Source organism: Uloborus diversus, chromosome 3, assembly GCF_026930045.1.
Source record: "Uloborus diversus isolate 005 chromosome 3, Udiv.v.3.1, whole genome shotgun sequence".
In the NCBI taxonomy this organism is placed as follows: Eukaryota; Metazoa; Arthropoda; class Arachnida; order Araneae; family Uloboridae; genus Uloborus; species Uloborus diversus.
This window is the reverse complement of record NC_072733.1, coordinates 37,218,053-37,235,103: the sequence shown is the minus strand read 5'-3', so window position 1 is coordinate 37,235,103 and position 17,051 is coordinate 37,218,053. Positions and strand designations below refer to the sequence as shown.

The window sequence follows — 17,051 nt, the reverse complement described above, 5'->3', positions numbered from 1 at the left end:
TCGTTCACGTATATGCAGGGAAAAATTAATTGCTTTAAACGTTCATATTTCATTAAATTTTCAATATTTTAACTTCAAATTTTATTATTATATTTCTTTGATACGCTGTCAAATATTCTGGAAGTTTAAGTAAAGTTTCTCCGTGGGTATAGGAGATACTTTCACGAAAATATAAAAATAAGTTCTATAATAGGTTTTTAACTTATTTCTGAAATTTATGAAGCTTATTCCCAGCTATTTACAATGAAAAAAGATTAAAAAACTTTTCTGTTTCCTCAATTTGTTGCTGGTCCTCCAAATGAATAATAGACTTAATTTTCATTGGAAAATGACAGCTGGAGTGTACATTTTATGTTAAAAAATTACAGAGCAATTGGTCATTTATTTCTGGAAAAATCCGTAAAAGTGTGAATTTTTCAAAGTGTCCCAATACTTTTGGTCATATAGTGTATATACGATTCTGAGTTTCATTACATACAGTTATAAATATTACTAAGCTATCAGAATAAACCACGTTAGAGAGCAAAATGGGCAATTAATCGTTTAGAACATAAATATGAAATGTGTTAGAAAAGTAGTAAGACTGATTTCTTTCTTCCAAAGTTTTTTTTTTCTCATACAACAATATTTTCCCCTTCAAATAATGTTCACTACGACTAGCTGCGCTATAATTACTCCGCTAGTGTATAGCTGCCGAAGCAGTTTCACTAGCGGAGTCGTTGTTCACATTCTCAGTAGCAGCGCTGAAAGACTTCAACACGTAGGAGCTTTAATACGTCATGTCGATGACATTAATTTGAATATCCTTCAGAGTTCCAAAATGATATCTTTTTAACACAGTTCTCAATTTTTGAAAAATAAAAAGTCAAAAGGACTCAGTTCAGGTAAATAGGGAGACTTGGTCTCCTTATGTCTTTTGTGGTCAAAAATCCCGTAATAGAAATGGTCATGTGACATACATGTACAAACCTTTGATCAAAATTTGATGAAAGGTGACAGTGCTTGATTGGTCACGCATTATCCTTATTGTTAAACGACGATCTGCTCTCCCTAGAAGCCTCACAATAGAACACGTTAAACGTTTTCATCGGTTTTTGAAGAGGAAGGTCTCTTCTCTGTTCTCGAGCTTCCAGAATTGAATAGTGCCAGTGAAAAACTTGTGCTGTTTATAATAAAAAATTCCTAAGGCCTTATTTAAATTTTCAGAAGTCATACTCGTGGACTCAGAATTTAGCACAAAACTTGGTGGCATAACATTGCTCAAATTCCGCTGTTCCAGTTTCGAAACATATAACAAAACCAAAACTTAAATATAAAAACAAAACAACTAAGCATCTCAACTCGCTCTCTCAAAAACTACGTGATGGTTGTAAGGAGCTGAAACTCGGACAGTGCATCTAGAAGGGTCCTGAAGAGTCTCTCGAGCCCATCTGTTTAGACAAAGCAGAGCTACAGAGAGTTGCCTGATCGCTCGCACTATTCAGTTTCATTACTTTTCTAACACATCTCTAGTATGATTCAACGACTCCGCTAGTAGTATGATTCAAAAATAAAACTGAAAATTTATCTAAAATTGTTGCAAAAGTTTGCAAGGGATATGACAAATGAAAGAGACAATATTGTACCCTGCATTGGTCATGTCCGGCGTTCATCGTATCATTGCAGAAGCAAATTCCTGTGCACTGGAAACTAATGTAATGAATGACAGCGACGCATGCTTTGAAGAAAATTCGTTTTCCTGAAAGCAACCGCAAATTATACGTGCTGTTTGCGCACCGGCACTGGCATTGTACGTGTACTTGTCCATACGGTTAGTGATGAGACGAATTTGATACTACACTTCCTTCCTCTCTGAAGAGTACCTCCTGCAGCCATCCAATACCGTATCCGCATCGCTATGGCTTGATTACGCCAGGCATACGCATAGATTTTTCAGAAGTATGAAAATCCGTCGCTTTTACAAACGGCATGTCTTCTATCGCTGTTAAACTCCAAAATGTGCTTTTGTGAGGTAAGATCAGCATCACACTGACTTAATGACGCTCGGCCCGAGCATCAATTTTTTAAAATGACGTGTTTCCCTAACTTTATAAACAACATCTCTTCTTCCATAGTTAAATTCCTAAATGTGCTTCTATGAAATGATGCCAGTACTCTTCTATGAGCTTTCTACGTAAAAAAGGACGAAGGAAGTTTTACAGCGCTTAAAAACAGCACAGTGTTTTCCACTTAATCTGCACTTATAAGTGGCACTTGAAGCGTCCAAGCTATGTATCTAGGCTGAATTAATTGCAAGTTTCATCAAGCGTGCACGTGGTGAAAATTTTTCGCTGTTTGATGATTCCATCGTGGTACTTCCCTTACACTCTGTTCACGGAATGCATAGACCGAAAGTAAACAAATTGGTTTTCAGAAGGTTTTCCGCTATGCCACTTTTGGAGAATTTCTCTTGAATAAAGAAAGAAAAAATTAACCAATAAGATTCGCATTCGCCGTTTGCTTGGCACCAATTTGTTCTTGTCCAAGCCAAGCACGTGATTGAGGTCGCCAAATAGAGCAATTCCTAGTTTACATCTAGTCTGTCTTTCCCGAGAATGAAGTATAGAAGTGTGTGCCAAAAATGCATTAGAATTTTGTAATGATTAAATATTTTTAGAATTAAAAATTGAACAAAGAGTCGTTAGATAAATTTTGGTGGAACTTTTCAAAAAAAAAGAAAAGAGATAAAATCACGATTGGAATTAAACGCACAGTCTAACACTTTGCAATCCATCACTTTAATTTTAAAATGTATTTTTGAAACGAGTTACCACCCCCCGAAAATTTTTAAATTCTATCCATTTTCCTAAATTTCACTTACCCTTACTCAAAAACTAGCTACAGAAAAAAACTTGTCCATTAGGAAACTCATTGACCTTTTGCCGCTTGCCGATGTCGAGCTTAACTGCGCTTGATGCGAAACTGCATTCCACACCTGTATTGCAGTGAAAGGTAAACTGGCAGCTTCTTCAAAGGTCAGATTTTTTGGCTTTATTGTCACTCGGTCTTCGGTTACAACAACATACTCAGCCATTAATCCTTCCATACAGTATGCTGAAAACGCCCATACCTGAATAGAAGAGAAGTAGCAATTTCAGTGGACTCTGGATTCAGTCGATTCTGAGATAACAAGTAACACAGTAACTTAAACTTAATCCAAACTTGAGCTTAGCTTTCTGATCAGATTTTTTTGTTGAACGGGATTGTGGAAGGTATGATAAATATTTTGATAGTTAGACACTGCCTACTTCTTTGAAAAAAAACATCATTATTATTATTTTTATTTGAATCACACACACATGAAGGAACTGAAGTTACCGTTAGGATGTGCGAAGGGCGACTAAGACATCCCATATTGAATATTTGTAATGTATCCCAGAAACTTGGTGGATGTATGGATTTTTTCATGTATCGCAGATCTTTGAGAGTCACATATAGGATGATTCGCCAGTGATTGACCACCAGCCAGTAGTTGACCACTCGAGCACTAATGTGTAAAAAACGAGAATAAATAAGTAGATATTTTCAATTTGATTGCTGGAACTAATTTTTAGCATCCCATGAAATACTCGGTTATAATTTATAGTTATAACACAATTTTAATTGGAGGTTAGGACGGTACACTTACAAAAACATCAGGAAATTTTCAAGAAAATCACTTTTCTTACTAGTGAGAATCGTCGCGAGATGAAATATTAAATCGCATTTCTTGAAGTTAAATTTAATACATACTACAAATTCATTTACTGAGATATACTGATACCCATGTGCGTTCTAAGTAAATTTTCAAAAAATGCATTAAAGAACCAACCATTTATGCCGGGATTAAGGGGAGGTCAATTACTGATTGTCTAAATTGCTATCAATGCCAGTAGTTGACCAGAACGGTGTAATATACACTGGTGTGCAAAAATTAAGGACGAGACGGTTTTTTCAATATAACTTTGTACAAAAGCTTTCCAAATCAACACATTTAATACCGTAAGATCCCCAATACGTAAGGACATGTGTGATGTAAGCAACACGTACTAAAATAGAAATCAGGGGGATAAAAAGAAGCTTTATTGAAAAAGTAGCATGGAGCGCAATGCGACTGAAGGCCAAAACATCCCTGTGATGGGTGTCCAGCAAGAAACATCCGGTCTTTAGTAGGGGATATGATCTCCCCAGACTGCTAGGCAGATTTCACATCGTCTGCCCATGCTGAGAATGAGGGTGTCAATGAGTTGTTGCGGCATTGCTGCCCATTCGTCTTGCAGCGCCAATCGAAGCTCCCGAATCGTTACTGGTAGTAAGGCACGAGCTGCCAAACGTCTGCCTAGAAAATCCCATACATGCTCGATGGGATTGAGATCCGGAGATCGTGCCGGCCAATCCATACGTTCAATATCCTCACTCTCTAAGAGCTGTTCGGCAGCTACTGTGCGATGACATGGTGCATTGTCGTCCATGAAAAGAAACTGCGGACCCATAGCGCCTCTAAAAAGACGCACATATGGAAGAAAAATCTCGTTACAATAACGGGTCCCGTTCACTGAACCTGCGTCGAAGATGTGAAGGGTCTGTACGAATACCAAGCATGATGCCTCCCCAAACGAGAACACCGCGACCACCATACCTGTCCCTTTCAATGATGTTCGAGGGATGATTGCGGCTTCCCCGCTCTCTCCAGATGAGTATGCAATGAGAATCGCTACTCAGACTAAATCTGCTCTCATCTGTAAAAAGTACTCGTCCCCTTTCATTGTCTCTCCAATTCCGGTGTTCCCGGCACCACAGAGAACGCCTTCTCCGATGGGCAGGCGTTAGAGGTACAACCGTATAGGGCGTCGTGCAAGCAGACCACCACCGTGCAGTCTTCTGGCCACGGTAAAACGCGATATCGGTCGTCCAGTCGCCTGTGTTGTGTGTCTAGCGATTTCTTCCGCTGTCTGCCGCCTGTTTCTTCTGGCCTGTAAGACAATATACCGGTCATCTGCGGGTGTGGTTCTTCGTGGACGACCACTACTGAACCCCCGGATAGCTGTTCCTGTAGTTTGAAATTGTCTCCGAAGTCGTGAAACGATGCTGTGAGCAATTCCGAACTTTGCAGCCACACTTGTCACACTGCGGCCTTCCTCCAACTTCCCAGTAATTCGATCTCGGGTAAAAGCATTCAGATGTCGTCTAACAGATTGATTATTCGCCATTTCTCGCTGAGGCAGCAACTCGGTGGGAATTTAACTGCTATACGGCGTGCAATCTCTTTGCCAGAAATACTGATCTTACACCGACAACATGCTTTATACTACTCAGACACTCCCCCATTACGTCTGCCTGCATATCTGCGCATGTGCTACCGTACATCACTTTACTTAATCTCCTGATTGGTCTTTATTATATATATATATATATATATATATATATATATATATATATATATATATATATATATATATATATATATATATATATATATATATATATATATATATATATATATCAGGTGAAAAAAAAAATTACTTTTCCCACATACGAAGTCCTAGCGGCGATCCGCTGAACCAATTGAACCAAAATCTTAGATACGGAATTTGAACACATGTACTCGATACTGTGATGATTTTTAACAGCACAGTACTCATAGTTACGGTTGCAGTAACAAAATTTCGAATTGCAGCACCCACATTTTTGCGCAAACTGATCTGCGTATTGAAAAACCTTGAATGGTGTTGGAACGAGTAACGTGTGACGAAAATTGCAAACTTAAAGCATTTGCAAAGGTGATAATTTTTAGTCCTATTGACAATGTAAGAGAAAAGGATTTTCGATGTACTTTTCATTACTCACGGGGTTAGACAACAGTAGAAGTAAAAACAATCAGTAAACACCACGTGCAAATCATTGCTTGAGGAAAGAGCTTTGAAAAGTTTTTTCAGTCGGTGCTCGAACTTGCCAACGAGCAAATTTCGTCACACGCCGATCGTTGCACTGCCATTTGTGGTTTTTCAATACGCTGATCAGTTTGTGTCAAAAAAGTGGGTGTTGTTTTTTGAAAATTTTTATATTCGTTCACTGTAACCAACCTTGATCATTGCAGTTTTCATATATATATATATATATATATATATATATATATATATATATATATATATATATATATATATATAATCTCGAGCGTAAACTGTAAATAACCATATCTAACATTTTAGCTCAATTGTTTCAGCGGTTAGGCCGCAAGAGCTACGTAGGTGCATAGGGAAAATTACTTTTATCGATTCCCTTAATTATAGTATTCAATACTTTGTATTTAATGGTGTTGTTTCGATAGTTATTATTCTAGCACCTCTGGTCTCTAGATTCCGGTCCTGCGGCGGCTCACATAGTAATAACGTCATATCTGTTTGAAGTCTATGGGCTTTCGGCGAGAAATTAAATCGCTTGGTAGGAATCATTATAGGAGACTTATTTTAGCACCTGATTTGGCGGGTAATTGTTTAATGTCGCCAAGTTTGGCGACTTTTTAGCAATATTTTGAGGTCTATGCGTCATTACTACATGCAACCATCATGATCAATGTCACATGACGTCTGTGATGATGTCATCCACACAACAGACAATCAGAGGTGACCTTTAGGTGAACATTACATACCATATTCAGTTAATTTGTGCAATTTATGTCATATGAAACAGTAAGAAAAATGTTTCGTATTTAGCAATTGAAATATTAAAACTTTAAAATTGAACTCTTCGAGGGGAAAAAAAGGTTAAAGTCAAAAATAATTTTTTTATTTCAATAAGTTACTTGAAAATTTCCTTCTAAAAACATCCTGGTTTTTTTTTTTTTTTTTTCTAATTCTGGTTACACTAAACTTTGGACAGCGAGTTTTGATTTAATGGAAGCCGTACTTCGATAAAACCATTTCTGATGCAAAAATAATTCACCTTTTAAAGAAAATTCTTAATGATGCCAAAAGAAAATCGTAAAGCTAAAATTCAAAGCACAACATTTCTGCTAAAAGTCTTAAGTCAATAATCTTACTTCATCGCCTTTGCAGACAGTTTCAACCTCAGTGCCTGCGTCGAGAACTATACCAGCACATTCTCTACCAAGAATAATCGTAGATTCGTCGTTAGCATGCTATGGGGGAGAAAAAATAATGAAAAAAAAAAGGAAAAGAAAAGAAACGTTTTGTAACACAATTTGCACATATGTTTGTTCAATATCAATCACAAAAACATAATTTAATTGAAAATACATATTTACTGCATCCTTAGAAATGATTGCATAGAAAATATTGCATCCATATATGTTGTAGAAAAAGCGCACAGCATGGTAGTCGACTCGCATAACTTGTTAAGGTTAAAGCCCTCCATCCGTACCGTCCGCCATTTTGTGTCGCTCCGCAACTTCCTCCTTATCTCAACAGTAGAAAAATACGTAGTTTCGCTTCTTGAAAAGTATCTTTTTATCAACGAAAGTTTACAGATTTTTAATCGTAATTTATGTAACTGACAATATACATACAAAAATGTTGGTTTTTACCTTTGTAAAATATTTTTGGAAAAAAACCGCTTATTAGTTAAAAGGCGTTTTGAATGAATGTACGATCATTTTTTAAGAGTTTTTTTCCCCATAAGGACTTTCTGGAGTTATTATTTGAAAAACGATGTAGTAGAACAGTAGTGAGCTAAATGAACTATGTCATAAATTGTTTGTAACTTGGGCGACAGTTTGAACTTATTCATGTAAAACAGTATCTCATCAAAAACAACCCTGTTGTAAAAATTTCCCCGCCAAGAAAACCTTTAACTTTTCCGCACAAAAAAGAAAACCTGCATCCTAAACCCAAAAACCCTCAGCCATAAAAAGTTATGATATCTAGTTTGACCGCCAAGTATCTGCCAAACTATCATCCCCCCTCTTCTCCTTTTTCATCACAGCTACTTCCAATAGAACCTCCTCCCACCTTCCAACTCCTCAGAAATATGGATAGATCTTTTAAATTGTTTATATGGTTTGGCGGGAAGCTTTTTGCTCACCAAGCAACCACTTCACTTTGATAAGCTTCCTGCCAAACAAGATAAACAATTTAAAAATCTATCCATGTTTCAGAGGAGTTGAAGGTGGGAGGAGGTTCTAATGGAAGTAGCTGTGATGAAAAAGGAGAAGAGGGAGGATGGTAGTTTGGCAGATACTTGGCGGGCAAACTAGATATCATAACTTTTTATGGCTGAGGGTTTTTGGGTTTAGGATGCAGGTTTTCTTTTTTGTGCGGAAAAGTTAAAGGTTTTCTTGGAGGGGAAATTTTAACAACAGGGTTGTTTTTGATGAGATATCACATCTTTTTGCATTGATATTATTACTTTGTCTGTATTTTTAGAATTGAGAACATCAAGTCAAAAAATTTTCAAATGAAACAACGCTGTTTTGTGTTTTTAAGGAACAATAACGGCTAGCCTAATTTTACGTCAAGTTATTTTCTGACTATTAAGATTATATGTTCATTTTGCGGGAATTGGGCGGTTTAAATTTTATTACAATTCTTGTATCCTCTCTCTGTTGCAAAGAAAATTTCTTTTATTATAAAATACTATATTTTAAATTACATTGCTTTCGAGTATTTTACAACTTCGCAATAAATTTTATTACAGTTTCTTTATTTGACAGATTATTCAACATTTTCATGAAGGTTTCTTTAAATGTTTTACAGCTTGAGGGCTATTTTAATCTAGCTTTTCACTTTTTGTTTAATTACATTTTTTCTTAAATCGTAGATTATTTTACGTTTTATGGGATAATTTTAATTCTTTGGTGATATATCTTTTTCTTGATAGAAGTCTTTGTCTTGTTTAATACCTAGTTTTGTTTAAAAGTTCATTTAAAAAACGAAATAACGCATACACTGTTAAAACTACAGGTTGCGTTTGGCACCTTTCAGTGGTGAAACGCTTGTTCACCAGCGACACCCGATAGAGAGCCGAAATTGCACCCTTAGCAAGGGTGAAAAACTGGCTCCTTCCACCCAACGTGCACCGTAAGTGAAAGATGGTACTGTAGGTGAGAAAAATGGCACCTTTATTTCTTCCTAGAGAGATTCTCCCCCCCCCCCCCCCGTGTTGTTTGCGTTTTTTAATACAATTGTGTTTTACTTATTTTGATTTATATATACGAAGGCATTTGATCACATTTCAACTTTCGAACATAGTTTAGAAGTGTTCGTTACTTTAATTTGTCTGTTCGTGCACTAACTTTCTTATATTCACACTTGGATTGCTCAGTAATGAATATGTTGTTGACAACTTTTACTGCATGATCCATACTGAAAATGAATAGGGAAGGTAATTATCAATCATTTGTCGGAACAACCAGAAATATTAGATAACATTAGATTAGAATCATGGGAAAATAAAAGCGTTCATAAACGTTTAAAATTTTAATCGAGCGTAACATATCAATACTTAGTATAAGATTCGATATTTGAGTATCCTTATGCGTACAAGATAAATACTGATTTAAAAGCCTTTCTTTCCAATGTCAAGTTTTCTGTCAGATTAAAAATAAAAACGAGTAGATAACTACATTCGCTTCATGCAATAACGCCTAAGAAAGATACGTTAACCAAAAAACGATGTGAAACTCATGAGTCAAACGCTGAGATAGAAAGATTTCTTTTCAGGCGGTTTTTTTCCCCCCGCCTTTGCTGCTTTGTTCGTTTCCACTACGTAGTTATTTCATTTGAGAAGAAATAGATATTGGTACATTGGCTGCTCACGTCGATGCATTTTTATTCCGGAATTAGCAATTCAATTATCAGCTGATTGAAACGTTTTTATTTTTAATGTTGTTGTTGTTCAAGATAGTACTGATAGATAGTTTTAGGTAACAGTTTTGCAGGATATAAATAGCAAGATATTAAATATTTAATAAGGTTAAACAGCAATAAGCAGTAGTCAACATACTTTAAACACTTTAAATATGTTCGAAAGCTCTAAGTGCTACAATATGATCAAATGCCTTTACTTACGCGATATTTCGAAGATTAATCCACGAAATTTTCAGTTTTGTACTTCATTCAATGTGAAAGCAAATTTCGTTGCAACTTCCTTCGTTCGCCATTCAAACTGAAGTTGTCGTTCGACGATTAGTCAGAGCGCATGCGCAATGAGTCGCTCTCCTATTGAATCACTTTTGTTAACGTCGTTCACCCACTGAGGAACCAAAAGCACCTTGACGATCCTTCCTAGCCTCCGTTTCACCCCGCGGCACTGTTTTTTCACCCTAGGGTGAAATTCTTTACCCCTGTGGCACTCCTTGTTTTAACAGTGTACTATCACCAAGCCAAAAAAAAAAAAAAAAAACTAAGCCATTAAATATTTTAAATTGGGCGACGTTAAATATGATCGTGGTCTCAATGTCCTCCAAGTGAAACGAAACCTCTGGGGGTGCTAGCACCAGGTAGCTATTTGCTCCTGGACTAGTTCTAAATTCTCATTAACTGTTCGATCCGGTGATGGGGCTGCCATCTATCGGTATATAAAATAATGGAGGCAAGGCACTTAGTATGCATTCCTCGACATAAATACAGTTGTAGTCAGTTGTGACTCTGAATAGGAATAGGAATAGGAAATATTTTAAATTTAAATGTGTCAGAAGATCTATACAACTTTACTCGATGTCAAATCGCGGATATCCCAAATTTGCCATAGCGAATGCGCATGTTGCGCGCGGACTAAGCTCATTAAAAGTCTTGCTTAAATTAATTGCAAAAAATTTTTCAGCTAACAAATTACTGCAAAGCACGGATATCCACACATGTATTTCATATATTTTCAATTCATTATGTATTGTTTGTGAAAAATCCATTAATTTAGAAAATAAGCAAACCAATAAAAAAGTGCTATTTTTCGCTTAAATTTTTCAATTAAAAAGTTATATGTGCCGTACTAATATGCGTACAGTTTCATATAATTTGTCACGTAAAATATTGTAATGGTTTAACCCCAGTTTCGCGCCGACATTTTAAATTTCTTCCCTCCGTAAATATATCAAAACTGAAAAACAGGAAGAAAAGAAATTTTGTATCCGCGAAACGGGGGGGGGGGGGGGGGGGGACAGCATTATAATCTCATTCATTAATTTGTTTCTCTGCTTAAATATAAACAAACAACATAGAATCTGAAAACAGAAAGCCCAATGAGCTAAGTCTGCGCGCATGCGCAGTCGCTGTGGCAAATTTGTGATATCCGCGATTTAACGTCTAGTTGCGACTGTTGGATATGTTTTAGTCTTGATTGAATTTCATTTCCTAAGACAACTTTGGAATAACTGTTAGATATGTTCTAACCTTGCAATTGCAGTCCGAGATAAACAAACCCTATGAACTGAGAGTAGGTACATAAGAATTTAGGGAAAATTGGTGATTTTCAAACTTTAATTACTCCGGCCTATGATGTCCCTGGGATTGAATTTTTGTATATGTACTCAATGGCCTCCCAAGAATATGTATACAAAAAATCATTACCGTAGCTCCCCCGGGGGGCTGTGATAGAACCCTGGGAAGGTACAATTTGGGGGGGTAAAAACGAGGGGGAAGGGGAGGGGGGGTCAAATGGCACAAAAGGCACATCAGTAGGGCACAAGGAATGTGTGTGCGAAATTTCAGCTTGATTCCTTTTTCGTCTGGGCTGTAGCCCTGTCAAAGAAAGCGAAAACTTTTTGAAACAGCGATTTTATAACTTTAATACCTCCTCCCCCTGATGGTCTAGGGGATTGTATTTTGATTTAAGGCGTCAGCGGCCACTAGAAATTGAGTGTAGCAAAAATCAACTCTGGGGGTCTTCACGGGGCTGAGATACAGAGGAGTGAAAAACCCAAAAAAACCAATTCGTTCTGTCGCGTAATCTTGTTCTTGGTCGCTTTATTTTCTTTCGTCTTTGGCGGTGGATTTTATTCTGTTGGCTGCTGACGTTTGGTTTCCTTGGCGGGGCGGGACGCTCCCGGGTCCCGTAATCTAGAGTGCCTTGATAACAGAGTGATGCCATGTGGGGTGCACGGCTGCCAGGTTTTCGTCCAAGCTCCTCGCGGGACGAACTGGTTTGGTGCGTTTACTGCTGGGGACCAAGATTTGAGGCAGTATCGCCGTTTTGGTGTCACACAAGATTTTTCTCAGGAAGGGAAATTTGCCGCTGGGTAATATTTTTTATACAATGAGAGAAATTGGAATTGTTTTTTAAATTTCAAACTTATGAGCTAATTACAAGTACAAAATAATAATGAATAGGCAGCAAGCGGGAAAAAAAGAGCTTACTGAGAATTCAGATTTTTAACAATTATTAATTATAGAAAATTTGTGGCATGAAGCTTTGAAATGACAACTTAGAAAAAAAAGTAAATAAATAAACCTACCTTTTTTTATTTTCTTTATTTTGTTAGTTATCTTAATTTAATTATCGTAATTTTACTTGGATGCATTTAACGCAATACGAAAAGAAGTGAAAATATAATGAATAGTAACTGACATATGTTGGATTTTTAATTGTTTAAATTGTTTAAAATGCGAAATTTAAATAGTATGATATAAAATAAATAATTTAAAATTTTATAAACTTTAATCGCTAATAAAAATTTGGGAAAAAAAAGATTCAAAGGAATAGAATAAAGGAAAAGTTAAATATCTGTGAGTGCACAATGACTATTATGCTCAATAAATAAACTGATTAATTATCGTAACGCTGAAAGAAACTTTATCTTACAGTTGATTTTGAAGGTCTAAGATATACTTTGGTTTTTATTCTTTATTTATTTTGAATTTACACCTTGGAAATCTATTTTTACTCACTATAAATTTCACCACAGCTTCAGTATACTCCTTTGTAATTCAAAGAACTCGTGCAAATATTTCATATCAAAATAAATAAATAAATAATTATAAAAATAAATGCATAAATAAATAAAACGCATTATAGAATTTTTATTTAATTGTTTAAACAAGACAATTTTATTGTAACTAAAATCTTTATTTATCATTTATCTATTTATGAGCACAAACTTAAATATTGAAATTAATCAATTATAAACTTGAAAAAAGGAAAAAGTATCATGTTACGTTTTTTTAATTGAATGCAATGCCATGCTCTTGCTACCCATTTCAAATGTAACTTTTGATTTGTTCTTAGCTTTAAGGATTTCATTCCGTTTTTTTTAAACCAAATATTTTGAGTCTAAATCTTATGAAACGTTTTTGCACATTTTCTTTAATGCCGTGGCAGTCAGGGCAAATGAAAGTTTTGATGTCACTATCATTGTTTAAATTACTATTTACAATTTGAAAACAGTCAGTGCAATTCACCAATTCATTTTCTAGAGAACGGAAAATAAGTTCCATTCTCAAAAAGTATAGAAATGTATCTTCAGTAACATAAAACAGGCAATTTTTTTTGTATTCCCGTAAGGACACAAGTTTTGCACAGCGTAAGTCAAGTTTATCTTTTGATCCTAGCATACTTATGCAACTGTTGCACGTTTTCTGATATTTGGCTATTCGAGAAACTATGTAGCCTGCTATACTATACAAGCAGTTTTCTTCGGCTTCATCAAGCTTAGAATTTTCACATGTATCCCACTCACGTGGTAGCACAATTTGCACTTCATCTTCTTTCTTTTTTTCTGCTGGAATATCTAAGTAGCCTCCTAAAAGGTGTCCGTCATCCCAACTATAGCTCCCTTTGCACTTTTTCAAATATTGTGAAACACAAATTACTTTCAAGTGGTTCTTAAACTGAAAAGCAGTTGGAACACTTTGCCTCGAACGAATTAAGCTGAAGAGATTCTCCACTGCATCCTGCGAAAATCTTGATGTCAAAAGAAATTTGAAATTTTTTTCTTCAAGAAATATCTTTTGCAGGTCAAGAATGGATCTTGTGGAGATAATGACACCTGTTTGTATGGGTTTCCATGAAACTTTATTGTTTTTCCCAACAACTTTCAAAGATTGGAAAAGTTTAATGAATTCCTCCAAAAATGATATAGTTTCGACGTAGATATCATATTGATGCTTGCTTATAGCAAATAAATAGGATCTTGATGTCATAAGTTTATACCATTTATCAATTTGTTTTATAAACCATGCAGTTGTTAGTAGTGCCGTATCTTTAGTAGTTTCAGAAAGAAACTCTAACGCTGCACTAACGTCGTGGCTCATTAGCGAAGCAGCGGGTGTTTCTTTCATTTTGTCGAAATGTGACAAATTTAAAGTATTTTCTTTTAGCTTTGGAGCTAACTTTAAGTCACTTTTTGACTGAAACTCTGCTAACTGCAATAAGTGTTTTCCATCTACTACATCACTTGTAAGATTGTATTTTTTTCTTAATTCTTCTGGTATGATGAAGTGCAAGTTGTTCAATAAAGAAGACCTTATATTTTTCAATAAATGTGGAGGGTCCGCTAAAAAATAAATATTTTCGGAAGGACGACTTGGATGTGTGATAAAATTCTTGCAGGAGGACCGTTTGCATGATACGTCAAACGATCTCCACATGGCTTGATTAGTCGAAGACATGTCAGATGTGATGCTATTTACAAATATATCGATATTATATGCATCTTTGATGACATTCAGACAAAGATTTTTAAGAAGATCACCTTCGACGCTATCTGCAGTAAAATGGAACGCAACTACTTGCTTCCATCTGTTGTAAATTCCTGCCAATATAACCACTAAAGCATGATTGGCATTCTTGCCGTTATCTGCCGGAAGAGTAGTTTTGCCAATATATGTACTTAATCCTACATCATATTCTAAGGCTTCCGTAATTGCCATTTCATCTAAGAGCAAAACGCATTCTTTTTCTTCATCTTTAAAGGATGACACTTTCAGTTTTAACAAATGAAAATCGTCTCGAAGAATGCCGCTTTCAAAAGTCAAAACTTGCAAGCGGCGCTGAAGTGTCCTGACAGATGGAAAAGGAAAACCTTGTTGTAAAATACTCTCATAACCTCGAGTACCGCAAGAAAATCTGAGGCCAAGAGCTGCTTCTATAGTCTTAGTAGACCACTTTGTGAAACACATATTTTTTCTATTTAATGCAACAATCTGATCTTCATTAAAGACCCCACTCAAAATATTTTTGTTTGCGTTCATCATACTGATTTTCACTTTCAAAACTTTAATTTCTTCCTGTTGAGATTTAATTACATTGTGGGCAACTCTTAATGCGATCTTCAGATCTTCCACAATTTTTTCATTTTCTGAAAGCGCCGTTTTTGAAGAATTACATCTCTCCGCTGGTAATTTCCTTTTCTTTGGAATTGAATGTGAAAAAAGAGTGGGAATTGCAGTCCTTTTTAGGTATTTTGTCCCAGTTAGCCATTGATCTTCGTCAAAGTGTTTCTAAAGAGATAAAAATGAAAATATTAATCTCAATTAGCAAACATTCTGCATATATATATATGTACATATATACAGGGTGTTCCGTTTTAACCTGCAAGGCCTTTCGCAACCGTTAGTCCTAGATGTATACTTTCAATTGCAAAAGTGTTCAAAATCAGATGCAGGGTTATATATACGATATTGAAAGTTTGAAGTAAAAATTAAAATAAGTCAAATTCAATTAAAATAATACAAAATTTAACTTTTTATACTGGCCCCAGGTCCACTAACTTTTATTTAGGGAAATAATCTCCATGTGCTGCATACAAAGCACAATATTTTCCCCACATCCGGGTGGAGGGGGGGGGGATTGAATTCTCCTACCTGTAATGTCATTCGAGTTTTCAAAGTTGAGATATCGGGAACATGTCGTAGATTCACAACATTTTTAAAAAATCCCCATGGTGAAACTGAAATGTGACAAGGTGAAAGATTGGGGGACCATGTGACCATACCGTAAGAAATGCATGACTAATAAAACTGCTATAAAAAAAAGTTGCCGCCATACACTCAGTACCTAAAGCCCAACATGGAGTGGTGCACAATCTTACATAAATATTGTTCAAAAAAGAAATTCTTGCTTTCGCGCCGACATTTCTTCCTGACGACTTTTGGTATTATTCTTCTCTAGCTACAAATTGAATTTTCTTGTTGGTTTTATTGAACTTCATTTGTAAGTCACAAGCATTTTTAGCAAAAACTTGAAATGTGCTGCATTTTTTGGCATTTAATTCCTCAGTATTAACATGCAATACACTTTTACAGCAACAAAATTCTCCCTTGTGGTGACTTTTGGTACTGTTTTTAATTGCAGAAATCGAAATTCCATGGTCTGCTATGTACGCCCATGAAATTTGGCAATGTTTTGTCCAAGACTTCACTTGTTAGAGGGCTCTGAACACCTCACGTTATTTTATAACCACCCTGTATATACAATACGTTTACATTTTTATTTTATAGGAGAAATAGTTCTACATTTTTTCTTTAAGTGCATTACAGTATCTAAAAAAATTTAAATGTAAGAGCAAAGTTTTGTAAGCATAACTTTAACATTATTGTGAGGATTCAGATCTCTACTTAATAATTTTGGTACATTTTTGGTTGTGGGATCATGTATCCTCAGGGATCAAGTATCCCCAGTCTCCCCTACTTATTACTCATCTATCTTGATACTTTTTTTTTACAAATCAGAGTTCAAGTCCCAGAAAGAACATAGATTACAATTAAATTTGTAATATTAATAAATATATGCAGTCAAACCCCTCTATGGTGAACCCCGGATCTAATGATCCCCCTGGTGTAGCGAACCGTTTAAATGGACCATGGGCCCAACTGAAGCTTTATATTGTCAATGTATTTTCAAACTCTTGTAACGATCACTAGACAAGTTTTAGATTTGTTTACAATAGTTCACAGAGAAATTAACAAAATGTATACAAAAACTTGCAACCGAAAGTAAGATTCCTCCGCCCGTACTATGTATACATTAAAAGATATATTTTTATTGTTTATAACTCAGTAAAATAGTTAATACTAATATTTTAACTTATTTTTTTACATAAACACTTATCGTGTAATAAACACATTCATTGCAGAAGTACCTTA

General features: G+C 35.6%; 1 protein-coding gene across 2 annotated transcripts in view; it reads right to left on the bottom strand.

Moving 5' to 3' along the window:
- LOC129218061 (reticulon-4-interacting protein 1 homolog, mitochondrial-like) overlaps positions 1–17,051 on the bottom strand; it is a 66,581-nt gene that overhangs the window by 35,122 nt on the left and 14,408 nt on the right. For both annotated transcript variants that reach the window (XM_054852246.1, XM_054852247.1), the window contains 2 exons: positions 7,058–7,156; positions 2,916–3,109 (listed from right to left, as the gene is read on the bottom strand). In XM_054852246.1, coding sequence (XP_054708221.1) covers positions 2,916–3,109; positions 7,058–7,156 — 293 coding nt within the window. The remainder of the gene's footprint in view (positions 1–2,915; positions 3,110–7,057; positions 7,157–17,051) is intronic.